Source organism: Macrotis lagotis, chromosome 6, assembly GCF_037893015.1.
Source record: "Macrotis lagotis isolate mMagLag1 chromosome 6, bilby.v1.9.chrom.fasta, whole genome shotgun sequence".
NCBI lineage: Eukaryota > Metazoa > Chordata > Mammalia > Peramelemorphia > Peramelidae > Macrotis > Macrotis lagotis.
The window spans coordinates 219,727,065-219,749,788 of record NC_133663.1 but is presented as its reverse complement, the minus strand read 5'-3'; the positions used below and the strand labels follow the sequence as shown (position 1 = coordinate 219,749,788).

The following is a 22,724-nucleotide window of genomic DNA, read 5'->3' as shown; positions in this document are numbered from 1 at the left end:
TTTCTATTATTATTATTAATTATTATTATTATTATTATTTATACAAGTCAACTTTCTCTTTGGAGCTCAGTATAGTATCATTACTATTTATTATATATATATGTCACTTTTCTCTTTGAGGTTCAGTATATTATTTGTTTCTTCATTTGTTATATAAGCCACTTTTCTCTTTGGAGTTCAGTTTATCATTTCTATTATTATTATTATTATTATTATTATTATTATTATTATTATTTATACAAGCCAACTTTCTCTTTGGAGCTCAGTATATATATATATATATATATATATATATATATATATAACTTTTCTCTTTGAGGCTCAGCATATTATTTGTTTGTTTCTTCATTTGTTATATAAGCCATTTTTCTCTTGATGCTCAGTTTTCTCAACTGTGAAATGAGGTAGTTGGAATGGAAAACTCAGTTCCCTTTCTGCCCTAACAAGGGAAGGTGCTCTTCATTCCGAAGTTCCTCCCCCAGCAGCCCGCGGGCGATTAAAGCAGCCTCCCTCCAGAGGGAGGCTTATCTAGAGGAGCAGTGTCTGGGCTGCGGCCTCCCGGCCTTTATCTGCCCAGCCTCAGAGGAGCGGGTTGGTAATCAGGTGGCCCCGGAGGGCGAGGGGTTTCGCCTGCCGGCACAAACTCGGGGCGGACGGACTACAATCCCAGCATTCCCTCCAACCCCGCCCCCTTTCGGTGGCTTCTGCGCAGGGTCCAAGTTTAGTTTCTCTTTCCCTGCCCCTACGCACCTGGGGGGCTCGCGTGGCTTTGGGCTTTTCGCACTTTTCCTTGGCTGGTGCCGGAGCCGAGGTGTCGGGGACCATGGCCTCGTCTCTAGGACGACTGTGCGGGTGTCGCTTTTGGCGCACGGCGCCAGAACACGGCAGCCGCCGGCTACAAGCCGGGCCCCCGAGCCCCACGGTGGGGCGCTTCTGCCGGGCTCGGTTCCTCGGGGCTGGCTCGGGCCCGACTCGGGGGCTGGGCTACGACCGGAGCCCTGGAGGAGCGGGGCTCGGGGGCGGGGCGAGAAGAGCCCCTTGGCTGGTGGCCGGGCTGGCGGCCGGGCTGGCGGGGCTGGCCGCAGCCTCCCTCCCGCCCCTGGCGCGCGCCGAGATGGTCCCACGGAGCGAGGGCGCGACCGGGGCGCAGGAGAGGGCGGACGAGCTGGCCCTGCGCTGCAGCTCTTTCATGGCCCCGCCCGTGACGGCCGTGTCCGAGATGCGGGCCCGGCGGGGGGACATGAAGACCCAGATGGAACTGCTGATCATGGAGACCCAGGCCCAGGTGTGCCAGGCGCTGGCGCAGCTGGACCGGGGCGCTAGCTTCTCGGTGGACCGCTGGGAGAGGAAGGAAGGTGAGCCCGGCGGGGCCAGCACTGGCGGGGCAGGGGAGCTAAGCCTGGCCCGGGAGGCGCTGGGCCCTGGCAAAGAAGTCAGCCTTGTGATTGCCCAACAGATAACGATGGCACGTAGTAGGAGGCGCTTAATGACGGGCGACCTGGTGCATAGAGCACAGGCCCCGGAGTCAGCAGGACCTGAGTTCAAATTCACCCTCAGACACTTAATAATTGCCTAGCTGTGTGACCTGGGCAAGTCACTTAATCCCATTTGCCTTGCAAAAACCCCCCCAAAAAAATTGAGGGCTGACAAAGAGTCAGGCTGGCTTTTGCATGACTCAGCAAAATGTTGACTTTTCTGCTATCAGTTGTGACCATCTCCTAATCCTTTGAGTGGAGAATGCCAGTGAGCAACAAGCTATCAGCCCTCTCAGACTTGTGTCCAAACTTCTCCCCTCTCCCTCCTTTTTTCCCCTCTTCTTAGAACAAGATTTAATTTTTTAATAAGCTTGTAAATGGTCTACAAATGCCCATCTTAATTTTTCAGCTCTGAAGATGCATTGCTCCAAATTCTTGCAGTTATCTTCTTCTGATCCCTCATAGTTAAACCCTCACATCTAAGATTTTGCACTTGACCCTTTAGATCAGCTGGCTTTCTCTATTGAATATTTGTCTTTATCTGTTTGTCTCTCTCTCTCTCTGCTTGTTAAATGAAATGCAAATTAGTATTCTTAATTTTCACCCTTAGGACATTTTTTAAGTGAATAAACTGGTGAGAATGACCCAAGGGACTTAGTGAAGCATGCAGGATTTATTTTTAAAGAAGCATTGGTGATTTTTTTCTAAAACTTTACACATTCTGTACAAAACATGAGTAACTTAAAAAAATAATCAGGTTTTGAGGTCCTTAACACTTCTCATAAATGACATACCTTTATAGTTATATACCCTATATGGTTTTATAGTGTAGTTTATATTGTTTCAGTTATAGGTTATTAGCTAATAGGCTATTCTACCTTGTTTCAGTAGTAAGCTAATAATAATCCACTTTACATAAGCCACTTTTCTCTTGGAGCTCAGTTTTCTCAACTGTAAAATGAGATATTAATACCCTGTGATGATAGTATAAGAATGTAGAAATAATAATAATAGCTTTATTTATGTAACATTACCTATGTTACCTAATAACGTTATCTCATTTGAGTGTCATAAAGAAACTGAGGTTCAGAAAACCTAAAGTAACTGTTAACTGACAGAACTTATTCAGTAATTGGCAAAATTGTGACTCTAGCCCAAGTCTTCTCAAATATAACTTCTCAAATGTACAGTGCACTTAATGTTCCCCATGTGGCAGAATATGTATATGGAAGGGACCTGTAACTTTTCTTTTATCTTCAGTTAACATTTATAAATCTAAACAATTTAAGTAGATGAAAAAATATTTTTAATTCTTGTGAGTTTTGTCTTGCATTTTTTTTTTTGTTTTCCCTCAGGAGGAGGTGGTATCAGTTGTGTGCTACAGGATGGTCAAGTGTTTGAAAAAGCTGGAGTCAGTGTTTCTGTAGTTCATGGAACTCTTTCTGAGGAAGCAGCAAAACAAATGAAAAGCAGAGGAAAGGTCCTTAAGACCATAAATGGTAAACCAAACAATTTTAAAAATATATTTTATTGAACCTGTCAATTTTTCTTACATATTTTCTCCAAAAAATGAAACTTTAGAGTTGTTAGAAATGGTCATTGTGACACATTTGCATAGTGATTGGGTTTTTACTACTTATTCTTGTCCTATTCTTCATGACCTCATTTGAGATTTTCTTGGCACAGATACTGGAATTGTTTGTCATTTCCTTTTCTAGCTTATTTTACAAATGAGGAAACTAATGAAAAGAGGTTTAAGTGACTTGCCCAGGATCATATAACTAGTAAGTCTGTGAGGTCAGATTTGAGCTCTTGAAGGTAAGAATCTTCCTGATTTCAGGCTAGGTCCACTGTATCCCCTAGCAACCCAGTGATGTGGTACCATGCCTTATCTGGAAAACACATTGGTCTTGGAGATGGATTCAAATCCCAGCTCTGATAATTACTGGCTGTGGGTCCTTGAACTATTCTCTTGATGTCTATAAGTTTTCCTTTTTCTTATCTCTAAAAGGAGGATAACAATAATAATACTTATTGCTTCACTAATTTCACAAGGTGACCATGAAAAAAAGTACTTTGTAAAATTTAAAACACCATGTAAATGTGAGTTATTGATAATGATTGATATATCATATTATCAATATTGAAATCTGTATAAAATAAGGCAAGGAAGGTATAGATGGTTGAAGCATGTACTTGAAGTCAGAAAGCTAAGTTCAAATCAATCCAGTCACAGAATTTACAGGCTCAGACATTTACTTGCCAACCAATTTAGACTGCTTCCTCATCAATAAAATGGGAATAATAATAGAATTTGCTTAAGGAAGTGAGGATCAAATGAGATATTTATGAAGTGCTGTATACATACTTTAAAACACTGTATAAATACTAATGACTAAGGTTTAATAATCATAATCAGCAAATCAAACTTTAAAGGGCAAGTTTAAAGGGCCAGTTGGAAATTTTACTCAGGAAAAATAGTTCATTTCATTGTTTTAGATAGTGGTTTTGTTTTTATTATTTTATTATTTATTGTTATTCTGTAGGTCAGTTACCCTTTTGTGCTATGGGAGTGAGCTCCGTCATCCATCCCAAGAATCCTCACGCACCCACCTTTCATTTCAACTATAGATATTTTGAAATAGAAGAAGCTGATGGTAAGACTCCCTGGGAACCATAAAAAAAAAATCTTTATATTGTAAAATATGTGCTCTTAAACAAATAGAGTTCATATAATTTGGGAAAAAAAAGAAATAACATCCAATGTGATTTAGATTTTTCATATGTTTTATGAAAGAAAGTGAGTATTCTTTGGTAGATGTGCATAATGACCTAGGAATGGAAACCTAGAAGGAAACTTTGATGTACTTGAGTTAACTATAAAATTAGCTATTTAATCTCTATGACTTTTGTAGTGTTAATGGGATTTTGCTGAACCACTCTCCAACCTGGTTCAGAGACGGAGTACAAGTAATCAGGTAATAGTTCAATTAATTATTTTGATTGTAAGAAACCTAATTTTCAAATCATGGAATTTCTCTTGATTGGACTTCCACCTTGCTGAAATTCAAGCAAAGAATATATACATGATCATAAGTGGGAAAAGGTGGATCATAGAAAACAATCAGTTTGGGGACTTGAGTGATCTTCCCAAAACAAGCCCAACATTCAGGACAATACAACAATTACAACAGTCCTGACCATCCAAGTAGGACCAGCAGGTATCCTGGAGTCCTCTGGGATTGTATATTCTTAGGGGTATGTAATATTTTTGCTTGGGTACAGTACACGGTTCTGATTCACTTCACTCAACACAGGCAAGTACAGTTCAAGGGAAGAATGCAGATTTGTCATAACTGATGAATGGTTCCAGCTACTTTGTTTATCCTGTTTTCTAGGGCCAGTGTCTGCCTTTGTAAAGGATCTCTAGAAAATAAGATATTATTATTATTAAATGCTTTACATATATCATATTAATCAATATAAAAATCATAACTCTCTTGCCATTCCCTCCTTTTGGGCCAGTAGGGGCAAGGAGACCCCAGAAGGCTAATGATTTTAATTTTAAAATCAGATTTGTCACTAGATTGTAGTTGTTTTTGTTGGTCCTTTGTTCTCAGAGAGGACCAATGTCATCATGAGGGTGATGGCTTGATTTCCTTATGAGTTGGATTTGAGTGAGGCAAAGTTGCACCAGAACAGTGAGACTTTCCCAGATGGAACAAATACTTGGGCAAAGTCCACAGAAAGGATGACACATTCCATTTCGAAACAGTAAAAGTCATTTGAGTATCTGAAGGAAATTTTTTTCTACTCTGCTAATGTGAAATCAGGAACTTTTTTCTGAGAAAATGGTTTCTGGGTGTGTGGGACTGATTTCCTCAATGTGGGTACTTCTTTCACCAATGCATACTTAGGTTCTGAGTTTCTTTGGTCCAGAGAATTAATCATATGATGGTCTACTCTCTGGGACATCTATTGTCTAAAATAACATCAATACACCATTCACTGTCTCCAAATCAACCAATTTTGAACAGTGTCTCCCTTCTGAATTGCTAACTGTATGTCTTTTAAAGAATAGGGTAAATTTGTGACACCAAAGGTGTCAGTTAACCATTTTTTTATGTTCTGATTTTGAGATATACATATATCCTTGTATTAAAATAATTTTCCCATTTTTTCCCACATTAACCATTCTCTTGTTTTTCTTTTGAGTATTTTATTTTACTCTCTGTCATCATGTTCCTTTATTTTTTCATTTTTCTATACCTGCAGACTTGCATTAGCATTACTCAGCTTCAGAGTTGGTCTTATGGCCTTAGAATTTTTAAAGTCTTTTCTATATGAAATCAATAGTCTTGCTAGCTCCATGTATTTTTTGCAATCATACATTTAGAGTGTAAGCTCCTTGATATCAAGGAGCTTATTTCATTTATGTATTTATGACCCCACCACTTAGTGGAACTGTGTGGAAGGATGCCTTTTATCACACGTTGTGTTTTTCATTTGGTAGGTAATAAGCAATGGTGGTTTGGTGGTGGATGCGATCTTACTCCAACTTATTTGAACCAAGAAGATGCTGTTCACTTCCATAAAACCTTAAAGGAAGCTTGCGACCAGCATGATCCAAGCTTCTACCCCAAGTTTAAAAAATGGTAGGTGGAAACATTGAGAACCTCTTTGGGGTCATAGTGCATCCCAGGCTTTCAGGGGATCTCCTCAATTTTAGATAGACCAACACTTTTTCTTTCTTCTAAATGTCAAAACAGTAAGGATTTAAATTCCTTCATTTTAGTAAGTAATTCACAGAGGAATTGATTTAATTTTAGGGAGAAAATTCTTTTTCTGTCATAAGTATTTTAGAATAATAAGATTTCAATCTTATTAAAAAGAATCTTATTCAAAAGAAAAGAAAAAAGAAAAAGGGGTTTTTAATTGATATTTTGTTTAGATACAACAGATAAACACAAATAAGTTTACAAACAACATTTTCTGAAAATTTATGTATGTAAAACCAGTGTGATTGCAGCTAATAGTACTCAACCAAATGCTTTTATAATTTTTTTAAGAAACAAAAACTTTATGTACTTTTAACAATTTAGTGCCAATTTTACCTATTATATTTGATCTGAATTTTATCATGGCTTCATTTGCATAGTTACAGTGATTTTATAAGAAGGCAGCTTAGGTGATGTAGTCAATAGCATGTTGAATTTGGAATCAGCAAAACCTGAGTTCAAAACCCACCTGATACCCTTACTAGCTTTGTTGATCTTGGACAAGTTATTTAACCTCCAATAGCCTTAGTTTCCTCATTTGTAAGATGGAGATAATGATAGCACTTACCAACTACTGTATTTCCCCATGTATGAGATGCACCTTAATTTGGGGGCCCAAATTTGGGAAAAAAATATTGCATAAAGTTGTTGAACTCAAGTTCTATTCATCATGAAATTCAAGGACCTTCTAAAGAAGCTCATAGCCTTCAGACTGTTTCATGAAACTGAAGCCCCACTTGTGTCCTCTCTTAAAATCAGTAACTTCTTTTTCATTAGCAATTATTCTGGCCTCCTACTGAGCCATCTTTGTGGACACAGGATTTCCACTTGCCCTTTGCTCCTCAATCCATCTCTTCAATCACTCTCTAACTCAGGCCATTTTGCTGACTTGCCTCTCTCATGGCCTTTTTCTGCCATGGCACTTTCAGTTGGGTTTCTTCTTCCTGTAGCCAGTCTTGGATTGTTTTCTCAGTTCGAAGAGGATCAAAACTTATATTCAGCAGCATGGTTTCGTTTCCATTCACTTTTGCAAACAGGATCACTTTGAACTTGAATTCAGCACTGTAAGAAAATCTTTTCTGAGCCATTTCTGGACAGAATGTGGCATAACATAACCTAATAATAACAAATGAAAAACAATGAGCACAAAGACACCAAGCATGAAAAAGAAGGAAATGCAAGTAAAAAAATCTACAACCACTGTATAAGACGCTCCCAAATTTTTCAAAAAAGGGTATATCTTATACATGGGGAAATATGGTATGTCTCATATTTTCATTGAGAGTTGAATGAGATAATAGTTATAAAGTTTTTTATTAGCCTTAAAATGCTATTATAACAATTATGACATTTATTATATATTTATAAAATATGTTTAATATATATTTATTGTGTTAATAATATACTTATTGTATAACAGTTATAACAATAATAATATACTTAGAGATATATAAACTTTTTGTTCTCATTCATTCAACATCCCTTCACATAACTGTTAAAATTAAAAAACTGTTAAAAACTGTTAAATTTGAATTAATCATATTTTTCTTTTTGTTCTTTATGACTATGAGTATGTGTCTGAACCTGTGATTGAAATTTATTGTGCCATGTGGTATGAGGTGCTGGTCCAAATCCATTTTCTTCCAAATTTTTAGCTGCTTTTTTTTAGGGGTTTTTTTTTTTTTGCAAGGCAAATGGGGTTAAGTGGCTTGCCCAAGGCCACACAGCTAGGTAATTATTAAGTCTGAGACCAGATTTGAACCCATGTACTCACCTGACTCCAGGGCCGGTGCTTTATCCACTCTGCCATCTAGCCGCCCCAGTGCTGCTTTTTCTAAAGGTTCTTTTTGACCAAAGAAAGGGAAAGAAATAGAATTTAACAGTAATAGAGAAGATGAGATCACAGTGAGACAGAAGAGATAGAACCTAGAGATAATTTGAAAGTAAGGAATATTACCTTTAGAGTGGGAAGGAAAGGAAGAACTTAAAATTATGAAGAAACTTTAGAATGTAGTTTGAATGTCAGATAGGGTATTTGCCAAAAAATATTTGGGAACTTCAATGAAATACGGTACACCACTTGGAACAGATCGATACTCTTTAATGATGAGAACAGAGAGGGTTGAGTTTTTGTTGGTTTTTCTGTTGCTTTTAATGCCAAAAATGGTGACCTGATTGTATGAGAACATGAAGTCTCACCTCAGAAAACTGAAGAGATTTCTGTTAATCTTGTTTCTTATCTTATACAAATAGGCCATCTTATCTTCTAGGAAGAAAATTTCTAGAGCCTTTATAAAAAAATTCTTCTAACTGGAAAGGGCAACTGTTAGTAAAGGAACTTATATCTGGTGAGAGAAAACTAAAGATTGCCATTTAGAAGAAAAATTTGGGATTACTATTAAAACTGTTGCTTTTAACATATTTTTGTCTTTTTGAATCACTTTTTTTTTTAGAGACAGACTTTGAAATCATGTAACTAAGTCTTAAAGTTTTTTTATGATCCAGTTTAAGATATCCTTTTTTATCACAGCTGCAAAATTTAAAAATAAATTTAATAAATAAATTTAAATAAATAAATCCAGGTTAGATAAATAAATAAATGAATAAATTTAAAATAAATAAATTTAAATAAAAAATTAAAAATAAAAATTTCATATAAAATGATCATGAATTATCATTTTATATTTATTATGAATTCCTTATTCCTATTTCTTTCATTTTCTAAATTATATCTTTTCCTAATCATTTGAAATTTTTATTTAAAGTTTTAAGTTCCAATTTCTATCCCTTCCTCCCTCCCCTCAAACCTCCCTGAAATGGTAAGCAACAGATGTTATACATGTTCAGTTTTATAAAACATTTTCATATTAGTCATTTTGTGCAAAAAAGATTCAGATGAAAGAAAATGAAAAAGAGTATGCTTCAGTCTCTACTCAATATTGGTTCTTTCTCCAGTGAAAGATAGTATGCTTCATCAATTAGTCCTTTGGGATTGTTTTTCCATTGTATTGCTGAGAACAGCTAAGTCATTTGCAGGACTTTATCTAGCAATATTGCTGTTACTGTATACAACATTCTCCTTGTTCTATTCTTTTCACTAGTTATCAGTTCATGTAAACCTTACCAGGTTTTTCTGAACTCATCCTGCTTGTCTAGCACAATAATGTCTTATCACTAACATATACCACTGCTTGTTTAGCCATTCCCCAATTGATGGGCATTTCTTTGATTTCCAATTCTTAGCACAGAAAGCTGCTATAAATATTTTTGTTCAAATAGATCCTTTCCTCTCCCTCCTTCCCTTTTTTTAAAATGTCTTTGGGATATAATTCTAGCAATGGTATTACTAGATCAAAAGGTATACAGAGTTTTATAGCCTTGGGCATAGTTGCAAATTGCTCCTCAGATAGGGGCAGCTAGGTGGTGTAGTGGATAAAGCACCAGCCCTGGAGTCAGGAGTACCTGGGTTCAAATCCGGTCTCAGACACTTAATAATTACCTAGCTGTGTGGCCTTGGGCAAGCCACTTAACCCCATTTGCCTTGCAAAAAAACAAATTGCTCCTCAGAATAATTAGATATGTCTATAAGTTTTGAGTTCCAAATATCCTCCCTCCTTTCCTAAGAGAGTATGCAGTCAGATATAGATTATACATATACAAGTGTGGAAAACATTTGCGTATTAGTCATTTTGTACAAGAAGACCCAAAAGAAAAAAAGAGTGAAAAAAAATTCATGCTTTAGTCAGTATTCAAACAATATCTGTTCTTTCTCTGAAGGTTTCATCGTTAATCTTTTGGGATTATCTTCATTGTGTTGCTGAAATAGCGAAGTCATTCACAGTTCTTTATCTAACTATATCACTGTTACTATGTACAATGTTTTCCTGGTTCTGTTCACTTTGCATCAGTTCACATAAGACTTTGCAGATTTTTCTGAAATCATCCTGCTTTTCTTTTCTTATTGCACAATAATATTCCATTACAATCCTATCCACAACTTGTTTAGTCATTCTCTAATTAGTGGGCATTCCTTTGATTTGCAATTCTTGGTCCTATAGGTCCTTTCCTCTCCCCCCCTTTTTTTTTGATGTCTTTGGAATATAACAGGAGTATTACTGGATCAAAAGGTTTGCACAGTTTTATGGCCCTTGGGATATAATTCCAAATTGTTCTCCAAAATGGTTTAATCAGTTCATAGTTTTATCAACAGTGCATTAGCATTCCAGTTTTCCCACATCTCCTACAAAATTATTATTTTCCTTCTTTGTCCTATTAGGCAATCTGATAGGTGTAAGGTTGTTTAAACTTGCACTTCTCTATTCAATAGAGATTTAGAGAATTTTTTTATTTGACTCTAACTAGCTTTGATTTCTTCGTCTGAAAACTTTCCTTTGACCATTTGTCAATTGGGGAATGGCTTGTATTCTTTTATAAATTTGACTCAGTTCTCTATATATTTGAGAAATGAGACCTTTATCAGAGATATTTGTTATAAAAGTTTGCCCCCAGTTTTCTATTTTTCCTATAATTTTGGTTGCATTGTTTTGTTTGAGCAAAACCTTTAAAATTTTATATAATCAAAATTTTCTATATTACATATTGTAATCCTTTTTATTTTTTCTTTGGTCATATATTCTCCATAAAGCTACAGATAAATTAGTGCTCTCTAATTTACTTATGGTTTCACCCTTTATACATAAATCATGTATTCATTTTGATCTTATCTTTGTATATGGTGTGATTTTATCTTGGTATATGATGTGAGATGTTAATTTATACCTAGTTTCTGCCATATTGTTTTCTGGTTTCTTAACAGAAATTTTTGTGAAATAATAAGTTTTTTGTCCAAAAGCTTGGTTCTTTGGTTTATAATATACCAGATTATTATGATCATTTACTATAATGTAATTTGTACCCCATCTTTTCCACTGTTTCTTAACCAGTACCAGATTGTTTTCCTAGCTCTATAAAATAGTTTTTGGTAGTTTGATTGGTACGGAACTGAATAAATAGATTCATTTTAGGTAGAAGTGTCATTTTTATTATATTGACTTGGCCTACCCATGAGCAGTAAATATTTTTCCAGTTGTTCAGTTCTGATCTTATTTGTGTGAAAAATGTTTTGTAGTTGTGCTCATAAAATTCCCAGCTTTGTCTTTGGGAGATAGACTTTTTTTTTAAGTTTTTGCAAGGCAATGGGGTTAAGTGGCTTTGCCCCAGGCCACACAGCTGGGTAATTATTAAGTGTCTGAGGCCAGATTTGAACTCAGGTACTCCTGACTGACTCCAAGGATGGTGCTCTATCACTGAGCCAACTAGATATACTCTTTATCCAATCATTCTGAGGAGCAGTTTGGAACTATAAATTTATTATGGGCACCTGAGTGGTGCAGTGGATGGAGTTCTGGGCCTGGACTCACAAAGCCTTGAGTACAGATTTTGCCTCAGATACCACACAACTCTAGGCAAATCTTTTGCTTCAGTTTCCACATATGTACAGTGGAGATAATAATAATAATAATACCTCCTATGACTGTTGTAAAGGATAAAATGAGATTTTGTTGTTCAAGCATTTTGGTTGTGTCTCCATTTTTTGTGACTACATTTCTTTTGAATATGTTAGATCCTTTCTGACTTCTCTGTTTTCCTTTCCAGGTGTGATGACTATTTTGTTATAAAGCATCGGGGAGAAAGGAGAGGAATTGGGGGTATATTCTTTGATGATCTTGATTCCCCATCCAAGGAAGATGTATTTCATTTTGTCCAAAGCTGTGCCCATGCTGTAGTACCTTCTTACATTCCCCTGGTGAAAAAACACTGTAATGATCCATTCACATCTCAAGAGAAACAATGGCAACAACTTCGGAGAGGAAGGTGAGGCTGAAAAAAAATAACCTACATGTCTAGCAGGAAAGGCAGAGGTAACTAATAAAGAAATCATTTTTCTGATCTTAACTTACAATAGAAAGATGATCCAAAAATAAGCATACCTCCACCTTTTAGCACAATTAGTAAGAGGCTTCTTTTTTATCATTTAATAAACAATTGAGGTTTTGCTCATGAAGTCATGCATATTGGTGTGGAATGCTCAGTATGTTCTTGTTCATTCATTTTTAGTCAGGTCTGACTCTTTGTGACCCCATTTGATATTTTCTTGGGCCTGGACTCACAAAGCCTTGAGTACAGATTTTGCCTCAGACACTGCACAACTCTAGACAAATCTTTTGCTTTAGTTTACACATATGTACAGTGGAGATAATAATAATAATAATACCTCCTATGACTGTTGTAAATACTAAAGTGGTTTGCTTTTTCCTTCTCCAGCTCATTTTACACTTGAGGAAGCTGAGGCAAACACAGGGTGAAGTGATTTGCCCAGGGTCCCACAGCTAGTCCTTGTCTGAGGCCAGATTTGAACGCCTGAAGAGTAATTTTTCTGATTTCAAGCTCAGTACTATATCCACTTCACCACCTAGCTAGATGTTCTGTCTTTTAGACATTCACAAGCATAAGTATATATTTTAACCTTTGTGTGATCTCATCAGTGTATAGGACTTTCAGCTTGGAAACTCCCCTCATTTCTACAGATTGACAACTTGTCTTTAACTTATAGACTTAGAAGTTGCACAACTTAGAGTTTAGTGTGCTTGGATATCAAATGGTTGGTGGTTAAGTGACTTACCCATGGTTAGCATATCTAGTATGTATCAAAGGCAGAACTAGAACTCAGATCTTTCTCCTAGCTGATCCTTTGCAATGCTGCCTCTCAATTTTATATCAGAAGACTCCATAGATATTAATTAAATTGAATTGAATTGGTGTCTTTAATGAATTTATCGATATCATTTCTCAGACTTTGGATCAAAGGGTAGCATTTTTTAAATTCTTGTTGAATTTTTTTTTTTAAATTCAAATCTCAGTTTTAATTATTGTAAGAATTTGGGGGGGGGGGGGTGGAGCCAAGATGGTGACAGGAGAGGACCTTCTCTCAGTTGCTCTGGAGAAAAACTTAAAAACTAAGGACTCTAACTACATTTCCAAGAGACAGAACCCACAGAGGGATTCAGTGAGGCAATTCTCCAACCCAAGGTAACCTGGAAAAGAGTGGAAAGGCTTGGCTCCACTGGATTGCAGGGGTGGCCAGCCAGAGCAAAGGAACTTCAACCTCCCGGAGACAGCCCCAGGGCCCTGGGAGCCGTGGCTCACAGCAGCGGGGGCAGTTTCCTGACCTACACCCTGGGAAGCACCAGGCACAACTTGGGGGAACAGCGGGGGACCTCTGCCAGAGCGAGCACATGAAGCGCACACAGTGAGCTGTGTGGTTGCAACAGCCCAGATCCAGGAACCAGAAGCAGGCGGAGCCAGTAAGCAGGAGCCCCCAGGGCATGAACCCATTGAACTGAGGGAAGGGAGTGAAGAGAGACTGCAGAGCTCTGTCCTCTGTCCCTGGAACAGGACTCTGAGTTTCTGACCACATTCAGATCCTGATTGCAGTCTAGGCCCCCCCATAGAACAGCATAGCCCCCCCCCACCTCATCCCCATGGCAGAGGGGGGCGCTTATGGTCATTCACAGACCAGGAGGGAGGACAGAGCCTCACACACTGAGATCCTTGTGGGGGTGTCCCAAAAGCTCAGGAAGCACCCCAAAAACAGGCTAAGGCTGGGAAAATGAGTAAACAGAGAAAAAAGAGGAACACCATTGACAAATACTTGGCCTGTGATCCCAAGAAGGATCAAAACATTCTATCTGAAGGTGAGGAGGTACAAGCTCCTGCATCTAAAGACTCCAAGAAAAACAGAAATTGGGCTCAGGCCATGACAGAGCTCAAAAAAGACTTTGAAAATCAAGTGAGGGAGATAGAGGAAAACCTGGGAAAAGAAATGAGAGAGATGCAGGAAAAACATGAAAATGAAGTCAGCAGCTTAGTCAGGGAGATCCAAAAAAATACTGAAGAATATAACATGTTAAAAACCAGCATAGGTCAAATGGATAAAACAGTTCAAAAAGTTATTGAGGAGAAGAATGTTTTAAAAAGCAGAATTGGGCAGATGTAAAAGGAGATAAGAAAGCTCTCTGAGGAAAACAAATCCTTCAGACAAAGAATAGAACTCAGGGAGATTGCTGATTTTATGAGAAATCGGGACTCAATACTTCAAAACCAAAAGAATGAAAAATTAGAAGAAAATGTGAAACATCTCATTGAAAAAACAACTGATATGGAAAACAGATTTAGGAAAGATAATTTAAAAACTATTGGAATACCTGAAAGTCATGACCAGGTAAAGAAAGAATTATTACAGGAAAATTGCCCTGATATCCTAGAAGCAGGGGCAAAATAGAAATGGAGAGAATCTACTGATCTCCCCGAAAAAGAGATCCAAAAAAAAACAACCCCCAAGGAATATTGTAGCCAAGTTCCAGAACTCCCAAGTCAAAGAGAAAATATTATAAGTAGCCAGAAGGACACGATTCAAATATCGTGGAGATGCAGTCAGGATCACACAGGACTTAGCAGCAACTACATTAAAAGCTCATAGGGCTTGGAATATAATATTCTGGAAGGCAAAAGAACTTAGAATGCAACCGAGAATCAACTACCCAGCAAAACTGAATGTCCTCTTCCAGGGAAAAAGATGGACTTTCATTGAACCAGGGGAATTTCAAATGTTTCTGTTGGAATGGCCAGAACTGAACAGAAGGTTTGATCTTCAAATACAGGACTCAGGCGAAGCATAGAGAGTGGAGGAGAAGGGTAAAATATGAGGGACTTAATGATGATGAACTACATGTATTCTTGTATAGAAAAATGATACTGATAATATTCATATGAACCTTCTCATTTAATAGAGCAGGTAGAAGGAGCTTTTATAGATGAAGCACAGGAGAAAGCTGAATTTGAAGATATATTGTGGTGTAAAAGTGGAGTCAGTAGATAAAAGGGAAATGGGAGAAAGAAAAAGGAGAGAAGAAATAGGCTAAGATATTTTCTTTATTACAATGAGCTATTTCAATGATATGGAAGGGGGGAAGGCGAGGGGGAAATGAGGGAATCTTCACTCTCATCAGAGCTGGCTAGGAGAGGAAACAGCTGGGTGATTGTTGGGTGTCTGGGGCCAGATTTGTACCTGGGTGCTCCTGGCTCAAGGGCCAGTGATCTGTCTGCCACCCAGTTGCCCCTACTACTACTATTATTATTATTATTATTATTATTATTATTATTATTATTACTACTTTTTTAATTTTATTTTGGGTCTCTTTTTTTGGCATTTGTAGGGCAAATGGGGTTGGGATGGCTTGCATGGGGTCACACAGCTGGGGGATTGTTGGGTGTCTGGGGCCAGATTTGGGCTCGTATGCTCCTGGCTCCAGGGCCAGGGCTCCGTCCACTGTGCCACCTAGCCATACCTACAATTATTATTATTATTTTTTTTTAATTTTAATTTTTTTCTCTCCCCTTTATCGCTTATGCAGGTCTATATTTTCTTGGGGGAAGGGGGTATTATGTTTACTCTTCAACAAGAATATTTTATTAATGTGTAAAAAAACATTATTTGTACAAAATAAGAATAAATAAATTAATTAATGAATTAGAAACTGAAAAAAAAATTCTAGGGGCAGCTAGGTGGTGCAGTGGATAGAGCACTGGCCCTGGAGTCAGGAGTACCTGAGTTCAACTCAGGCCTCAGATACTTAATAATTACCTAGCTGTGTGGCCTTGGGCAAGCCACTTAACCCCTTGCAAAAAAAAGCCTAAAAAAAAGAATTCTAAAGGCTGCTAAGTGGCCCAGGAGGGCCAGCTAGGTAGTGCAGAGGATTGAGCACTGGCCCTGGAGTCAGGAGAACCTGAGTTCAAATCTAGCCTCAGACACTAGCTGTGTGATCTTGGGCAAGTCAGTTAACTTCATTGCCTTGCAAAAGCAAAAACAAAAATTCTAAAGCTTGTAGTAATTTTTTCATTGTTTTTCAAGACAAAACAATCATATCAAGAATCATTTTCAGGGCGGCTAGGTGGCATAGTAGATAAAACACCGGCCTTGAAGTCAGGAGTACCTGGGTTCAAATCTGACCTCAGACACTTAATAATTGCCTAGCTGTGTGGCCTTGGGCAAGCCACTTAACCTCATTTGCCTTGGAAAAAAAAACAAAAAAAAAGAATCATTTTCATTAATTTTGTGGAAGTTTACATTTCCTGCTGTGGGACCAACCCCAGCTTTGATATGTTATATTGCCTAGATTAAGTCTGCATTAAATTTTCAGCCAGAGTGTGTTTGTGCACATGTATGTATGTGTGTTTATCCCCTAGAGTTCACATGTAAATTATTGCCAAATGCTTATACCCCGACTGAGCAATTCTGATATTTGCTAAAGCATAAGAAGAAAAGGTTACCAAAAAATGCCAATGGTTTAAAATGTTGATATTGAAATAGATGTTTTTTGTACTAACCTGATGGGGCATACCATTGTTAGAAATTTCTTCCATCAGCATAAATTATTGCAAATTGATGATCCTTTACCTTTTAATTCCCCAAATTAAAACATAATTTCATTTTGTGTCAAAGCTTTAAAATTAATTTGTTTTCATGTAATACCCACTATGTATTAGACATTATACTAAGCACTTTATAATTATTTTCTCATGTCATCCTCACAACAATTGTGGGAGGTAAATGTTATTATCTCACCCATTTTATAGTGGAGGAAACTGAGGCAATCAGAGGTTAAGTGACTTCTCAGCTTGTAAAGTTCTGAGGTCACATTTGAACTGGTCTTCCTGACTCCTGGCCCAGAATTCTTCTATGTTGCCCCACTTAGCTGCCTCAAGTTATTGAGACCTTTCTTTTACCCAATTTTGTGAGGAGAAACAAGATGCCATTAGAAATTCCATCATTTAAAAGAACATTTATCTTTTATGTCATTTTCAGTCAGATTACAACAGACTTGTGAATGAAGAACTCCCATTTTCTTAATAGGCTTACCCTTATGTTGTGATTGGACCAAATTAAATGTTTATGGGTTTTGTTTTGTTTTTTCCTTTTGCCTTCCTAGTGTATTTTGAGCTAGGCAGAGGTGGAGAGAAATTAGATTAGTTCTCACCAGACCTGTGTAAAGATAATATTACTCAATAATATTACTCAAAGATTGAATATTACTCAATAAGACTCCTCCCTCTTATACCCATAGCTCTGGGTCTTGAAATAATTTCTGTTACTTTATAGAGCTCTTTAAGAATTTATTGTCAGTGAACAAATATTGTGATTTTCAAGACTTGTTACTATTTATAAATATCTGCTTACATGTGACTTACTAGCTATGTGACCTTGCTCAAGTCACGTAACCCTATTTGCCTTGGTTTCTTTGTATAGTCAGCTGCAGAAGGAAATAACAAGTCACTTCAGAATCTTTCCCAAGAAAACATTGAATGGGATTAAAGAGGGTCAGACATAATTGAAAAGACTGAATGACGACATTGGACAAATTTGATTAGGGATTAGAGAATTTTAGAGCTAGAAGAGACATTAGAGACCATCACCAGTTGAGGACAACACCTCATGCTTCCTACAGAGCAGGGGGGGACATTGGCTGAGAAGTCCTTTTGAAATCACCCCCTCCAGTCTTCTCCTTCACTTCAGTCCTTGATGACAAATTGTATCTTCCCCATGCCAAGACCAGTATGGAATCAGGAAAAGCTGAGGTGCTTCCTAGTTGTGTGACCAAATCCATTAACCTGTTTGCCTCAGTTTCCTGAACTGTAAAATGAGAATCATCAGAGCACCTATCTTCCAGGGTTGTTGTGAGGATCAGATAAAGCATTTAGCATGACATCTGGAATTATGATCTGTAAGAAGAGCTTGTTAGTCTTGAAGAATCACAATAAGGGATTGGGGTCTAGAAGGGAGAGAGCAGCACTGTTTACCTTTTTTACAGCTGTAAAGGCAGTCCATTCAGTGTATTTGTTGAAAAACATAACTTTCTTGTCTTACAACTACTGTGTTTTACAACCACATCTATCTCCTTTTGTTCAGTGAGTAAACTACCCTTTTTATCCTTTCTCATCCAGATGCTGAAACCTCATCACAGGACCTCCAGCTGGTGATCTCTCAGTGGCTGCCAGTTGTCCTAGAAGGACCAAATTGTGCTGTCATTAACTACTTCCTCACTTAGAGAAGAGTTTCTTAAGCTAATTTTTCCTCCCTCTTTTTCTGTTGTTGACAGGTATGTGGAATTTAACCTGCTATATGATAGAGGCACGAAATTTGGACTCTTTACCCCAGGATCTAGGATTGAAAGCATCCTTATGTCTTTGCCCCTGACTGCTAGGTAAGGAGATATAATTTGATGTAGTTATTATACTCCAGCTATACCTTTTCCTTAAGTGAATTAAAATTAAAGCCTCAAATTTCCCTGAGTATATTTGGTGCCAAGAATGTTATGGAATAATTGAGGATATTTGGACCTAGGAATTTGTAGAAAGATGAGAATTTAGCAAAGGAATAGAATAATAATGAAGGAGGAGAAAGAGGGGCAAGTTTGGTTTTGGTCTGGTTAGATCTAAATTGACCTTCTTGCTATGGCATTCCAGCTCTTCCTTAGTGCCCTCCTCCACCCCCTTGCCTGGACAGCACTCACTCCTCACCTTTCTCTTAAAGAATCTCCAACTTCTTTCCAAGGCCACTGAAATTATATAGGAACCAGCATTGTAAACCTCTGCTGCCCCAGCCTTAGAAAATACATAGCCCTGTCTGCAACTGAATCTTTATTTTCTATCTATATGTCAGCTCTTTGAGGACAAGGCCATTGTCATGGTCTTTTTTCTAGTAAATCTCAGCATCTGACACGGGCCCTAACTTTCAAACCAATATTTATGAAATGTTTTCTGAATTTAAGAACTATTTTGTATCATGAAGAGAGGGACTGAGTTACCTAGATTCTCCTTGACTATTTCAAAGTGAGCAACTCCAGGTGAAGTAGAAAATATAATGAATTAAGAGTTGTAAAGTACTTAGCACAGTATAATAAGCTCTGTATAATATTATCTGTCTTTATTAATATTATTAGTAGTCTCCTACAGCACAGCTCCTGAGTTATCTTGAGCAGTGTTTACGTAAAGGTTACAAGTTACCACCACATTTGACCAGATAAGCAGAGTTCTTCAAACCCAGCTCTTTTGATGCTCTATTAGATCTCTCCTATACCCTACAAAGGTTCATTAACTGTGAAATTTTTCAAGTTTATGGATTCTTTAATAAAGATTTGGGAAGATTTGATAAATATAAGATGAACTAAGAGGTCACTGTTAATTGTTCATAGTCTTTGTCCTTTGTCTTTGCTCTGACATAGTCAATAGATGAATGCATTGTTATTCAGGGATCTAGTAATAGACCCAGGGGCACTTGGTGTTATTAAGTAATACTAATTCATCCAGAAATATTTATTGTATACCTCTTATTTGAATAGCATTATGTTAAGAGCTGGAGATAAAATGGGCAGAAGCCCCATTATGGTTCTGCTTTGAAGCATCATGGTATGGAAGTGAAAGTTAAGCTTCGAGTACAAAGTAGGTATATTCTTAGAGGACCAGATTAGTTAATTATAGACAACTCACCAGAAGGCTGCCTATCAGAGGATGAATGACTTTGGCTACACTGACTAATCAAAACAGCTACTGAAGCTGGTGATTGTGTTCTGATGAAACCAGTAAGATCATGGGTCATTTGATGTACTGAATTATGAGACCTGGGGTCATTTCTTTTTTCATTCTGTTGGAATTTTATTTTGCCCTGATTTTGGAGGGGCTTTCATTAAAAAAAAGAATTTTTTTTTGTCTTGCACAGATGGGAATACATGCATGTACCCTCAAAGAATTCCAAAGAAGCTGAGATTCTTGAAGTCCTACACCATCCCAAAGACTGGGTACATTGATGTAAAAAGACTAGATATCCTATAGATAGTTAAAGGAAAAGCAACATGTATAAACTATCTCCCCTAGGCTCCCTGCAGCTGCCATTATGTGTCAATTTAATGGACTATATGCCTTAAATCAAACAGGGATTAATAATCTAAATTATTTGACATGCAACCTGAAGAGTTGGAGGTATTTGCTTTGTTTATCATCACCTTCCCAATAATGTCCTTCATCAGTAGTGCAAAGTGGTTTTTGTTTTTAAAAAGTAAATGAACTGCCAAAAAAAACTGATTATTTTGGTGATATTTTCCTGTGATTTTTTTTCCTATTAAAAAATGGAAAACTTTTCAGAATGATATGTGATATTCACAAAAGACAAACTCTTTAACTCTCAGAACTGAGATAAATTGTGTCGCTAAGCCTTTTGTTGGAGAATGTTCTTAGCAAGTACTTCTGATGTATTTTTTTCTAAGTTCTATATTTTCTCTGGAAACAGGACTTTGTCATTCTTAAACTTTCCCAGATCATATAACTAACTTTCTTATATTTAATATAAATATGAAATTAGAGATAAAATATTATTTTGTTTAGATGTAAAATGTTTTCTAACATAATTGATTGTTGATTGCATTTCTACAGATATGTGATTTTAATAGTAATTTTTAAAATCTCCCGAAACTTTAACTTTAAAACAGCATAACTTAACCCTGATAATACCAAAAATGAAAGCTCTAGAACTTTTTTCTTTTTTCATATTTTCCTTTGTTTATTCTTTAATAATGTGTTACATTGCATTCAACTTTGTTTTTTAATGTACATGTGTTTAATTTTATACATTTCACATATATACACATATATGTATTTTATCATGCCCTTGTTTTTGCATCTCATCTTTTCTACTTCCTAGCTTTTCCAATTTTTTTAAATAGGAGTATATATCTCAGTGATTTGGATACCACCATCAGCATTGATTAAAAAAAAATCTGAAAAGAAATTAATTCCCCAACAATGATCATGTCATGGAATAGTGGACAGAGAACCCACCTCAAAGCCCTCAACTAAGACTTACCTCAGACATATGCTGACTTTATGACCGCTTAATTTAACTTCTCAGAGACTCAGACAACTCTAAGAAAATTATTAGAGGGATTCCCAACTCCCATGAAATCACAGGTACAATTCCTATCCCTAATACCAGCAATAGTGGAAGTGGAGAATCATACATACTTCTGTTAGTGGAAAGGCTATCATCTAATCCATTTTCCCTTTTGGAGCATCCCTCACAGATGATCATCTAACCTGTTTGCCTGGTGTTCAAGTTAAGTCTCTCTCCAATTATTGGATGTCTCTGTTTGTTAGAGAGGAGTCTATCCTTATAATTGAAGCAAAAACAATGTGAATTTCACTTTCTAATTTTAAAAGGTTTCAAGTAAAAGAGTTCTTTCTCTTCAAAAAAATTCTAGAGGTCTAAAAACATTGCTGATTGGAAGTATAAATGATGTAAATGCACAAGAGCACTGTCAGTGGCTGAATTTCATTATGGTGTGGCTAAGGAAGGTATAAAATTGTGAGCTGAAGGGAGAGGACAGAAAATTAGCTTATAAGGGATTCTAAAACTTGTCTCAAGAAGTTTCATGATGGCATATGTTAACAGGTTAACGTTGGATCATAGGAGGGTATGAGAGAAACAACTGATGATACTCATTATTTTTGTTCTTTTTGAATAAATCTTATTGTCCCAATAGACCAAGAAGAAAAAGAGATTTAAACCCTAAAGTAAATTGTGATGTTTTCTTCTTGTCATCCTGAAGAGGTTAGCTGCTAGGGTATCTTTCTATATGAAAGATTCACCTACTCTAAAGATACAGTTACATAGGCATCCACTTCTAGGAAAGGTAGGTTTTTTAGGAATGAATTGTGCCTTATATAATTAGTTATAAATTCTTAAAATTGCACAATTGTTATTTAGATAAGGACTGTTTATATTACAAACTTGCATTTTGCCATATTTAGAACTTAAGTTGTACTTACATTTACCAGTACATAGAGCTCCAGTTGATGAGTTCTGCTGGTTTTTTTAAAACATCATAATGACCTTGGTATGAAGTTAATATAAGCTTTTTTTATAAAGTTCCTTTGGAGGGGCGGCTAGGTGGCGTAGTGGATAAAGCAGCAGCTCTGGAGTCAGGAGTACCTGGGTTCAAATCCAGTCTCTTAATAATTACCTAGCTGTGGGGCCTTGGGCAAGCTACTTAACCCCATTTGCCTTGCAAAAAACCTAAAAAAAAAAAAGTTCCTTTGGAGACACAAATTTGGAAATTGCTCTCTCTATAAAGTCAAAAGGATGCAGTGTTTTGTTTTTAACTTGTTTTTTGTTTTGTTGTTTTTCATAAGAAAGTATCCTTTTAAAATGTCTTTAAAACTAATAAATTACATTCATTTGTCCTTTCTGCTGAAATAAAACTGTTAGAGTATTCAGTTATTGTATTTGGGAGACATGCTGTATTTGTCTATTTGAGATAACGAGTTTTTATTAACTTCAAGTCATCTTTGGGAAAATGCTGAA

The 22,724-nt window shown here is 36.9% G+C and overlaps 1 protein-coding gene across 1 annotated transcript; it reads left to right on the top strand.

Moving 5' to 3' along the window:
* The first annotated feature begins 592 nt into the window (after positions 1–592).
* On the top strand, positions 593–21,158 carry CPOX (coproporphyrinogen oxidase). Its single transcript, XM_074192312.1, has 7 exons — positions 593–1,355; positions 2,831–2,974; positions 4,022–4,132; positions 5,989–6,130; positions 11,909–12,127; positions 18,469–18,573; positions 20,088–21,158. Exons 1-7 carry the CDS (start codon positions 824–826, stop codon positions 20,173–20,175), a joined length of 1,341 nt encoding a protein of 446 aa, XP_074048413.1. The 5' UTR covers positions 593–823; the 3' UTR covers positions 20,176–21,158.
* The last annotated feature ends 1,566 nt before the right edge of the window (positions 21,159–22,724 follow it).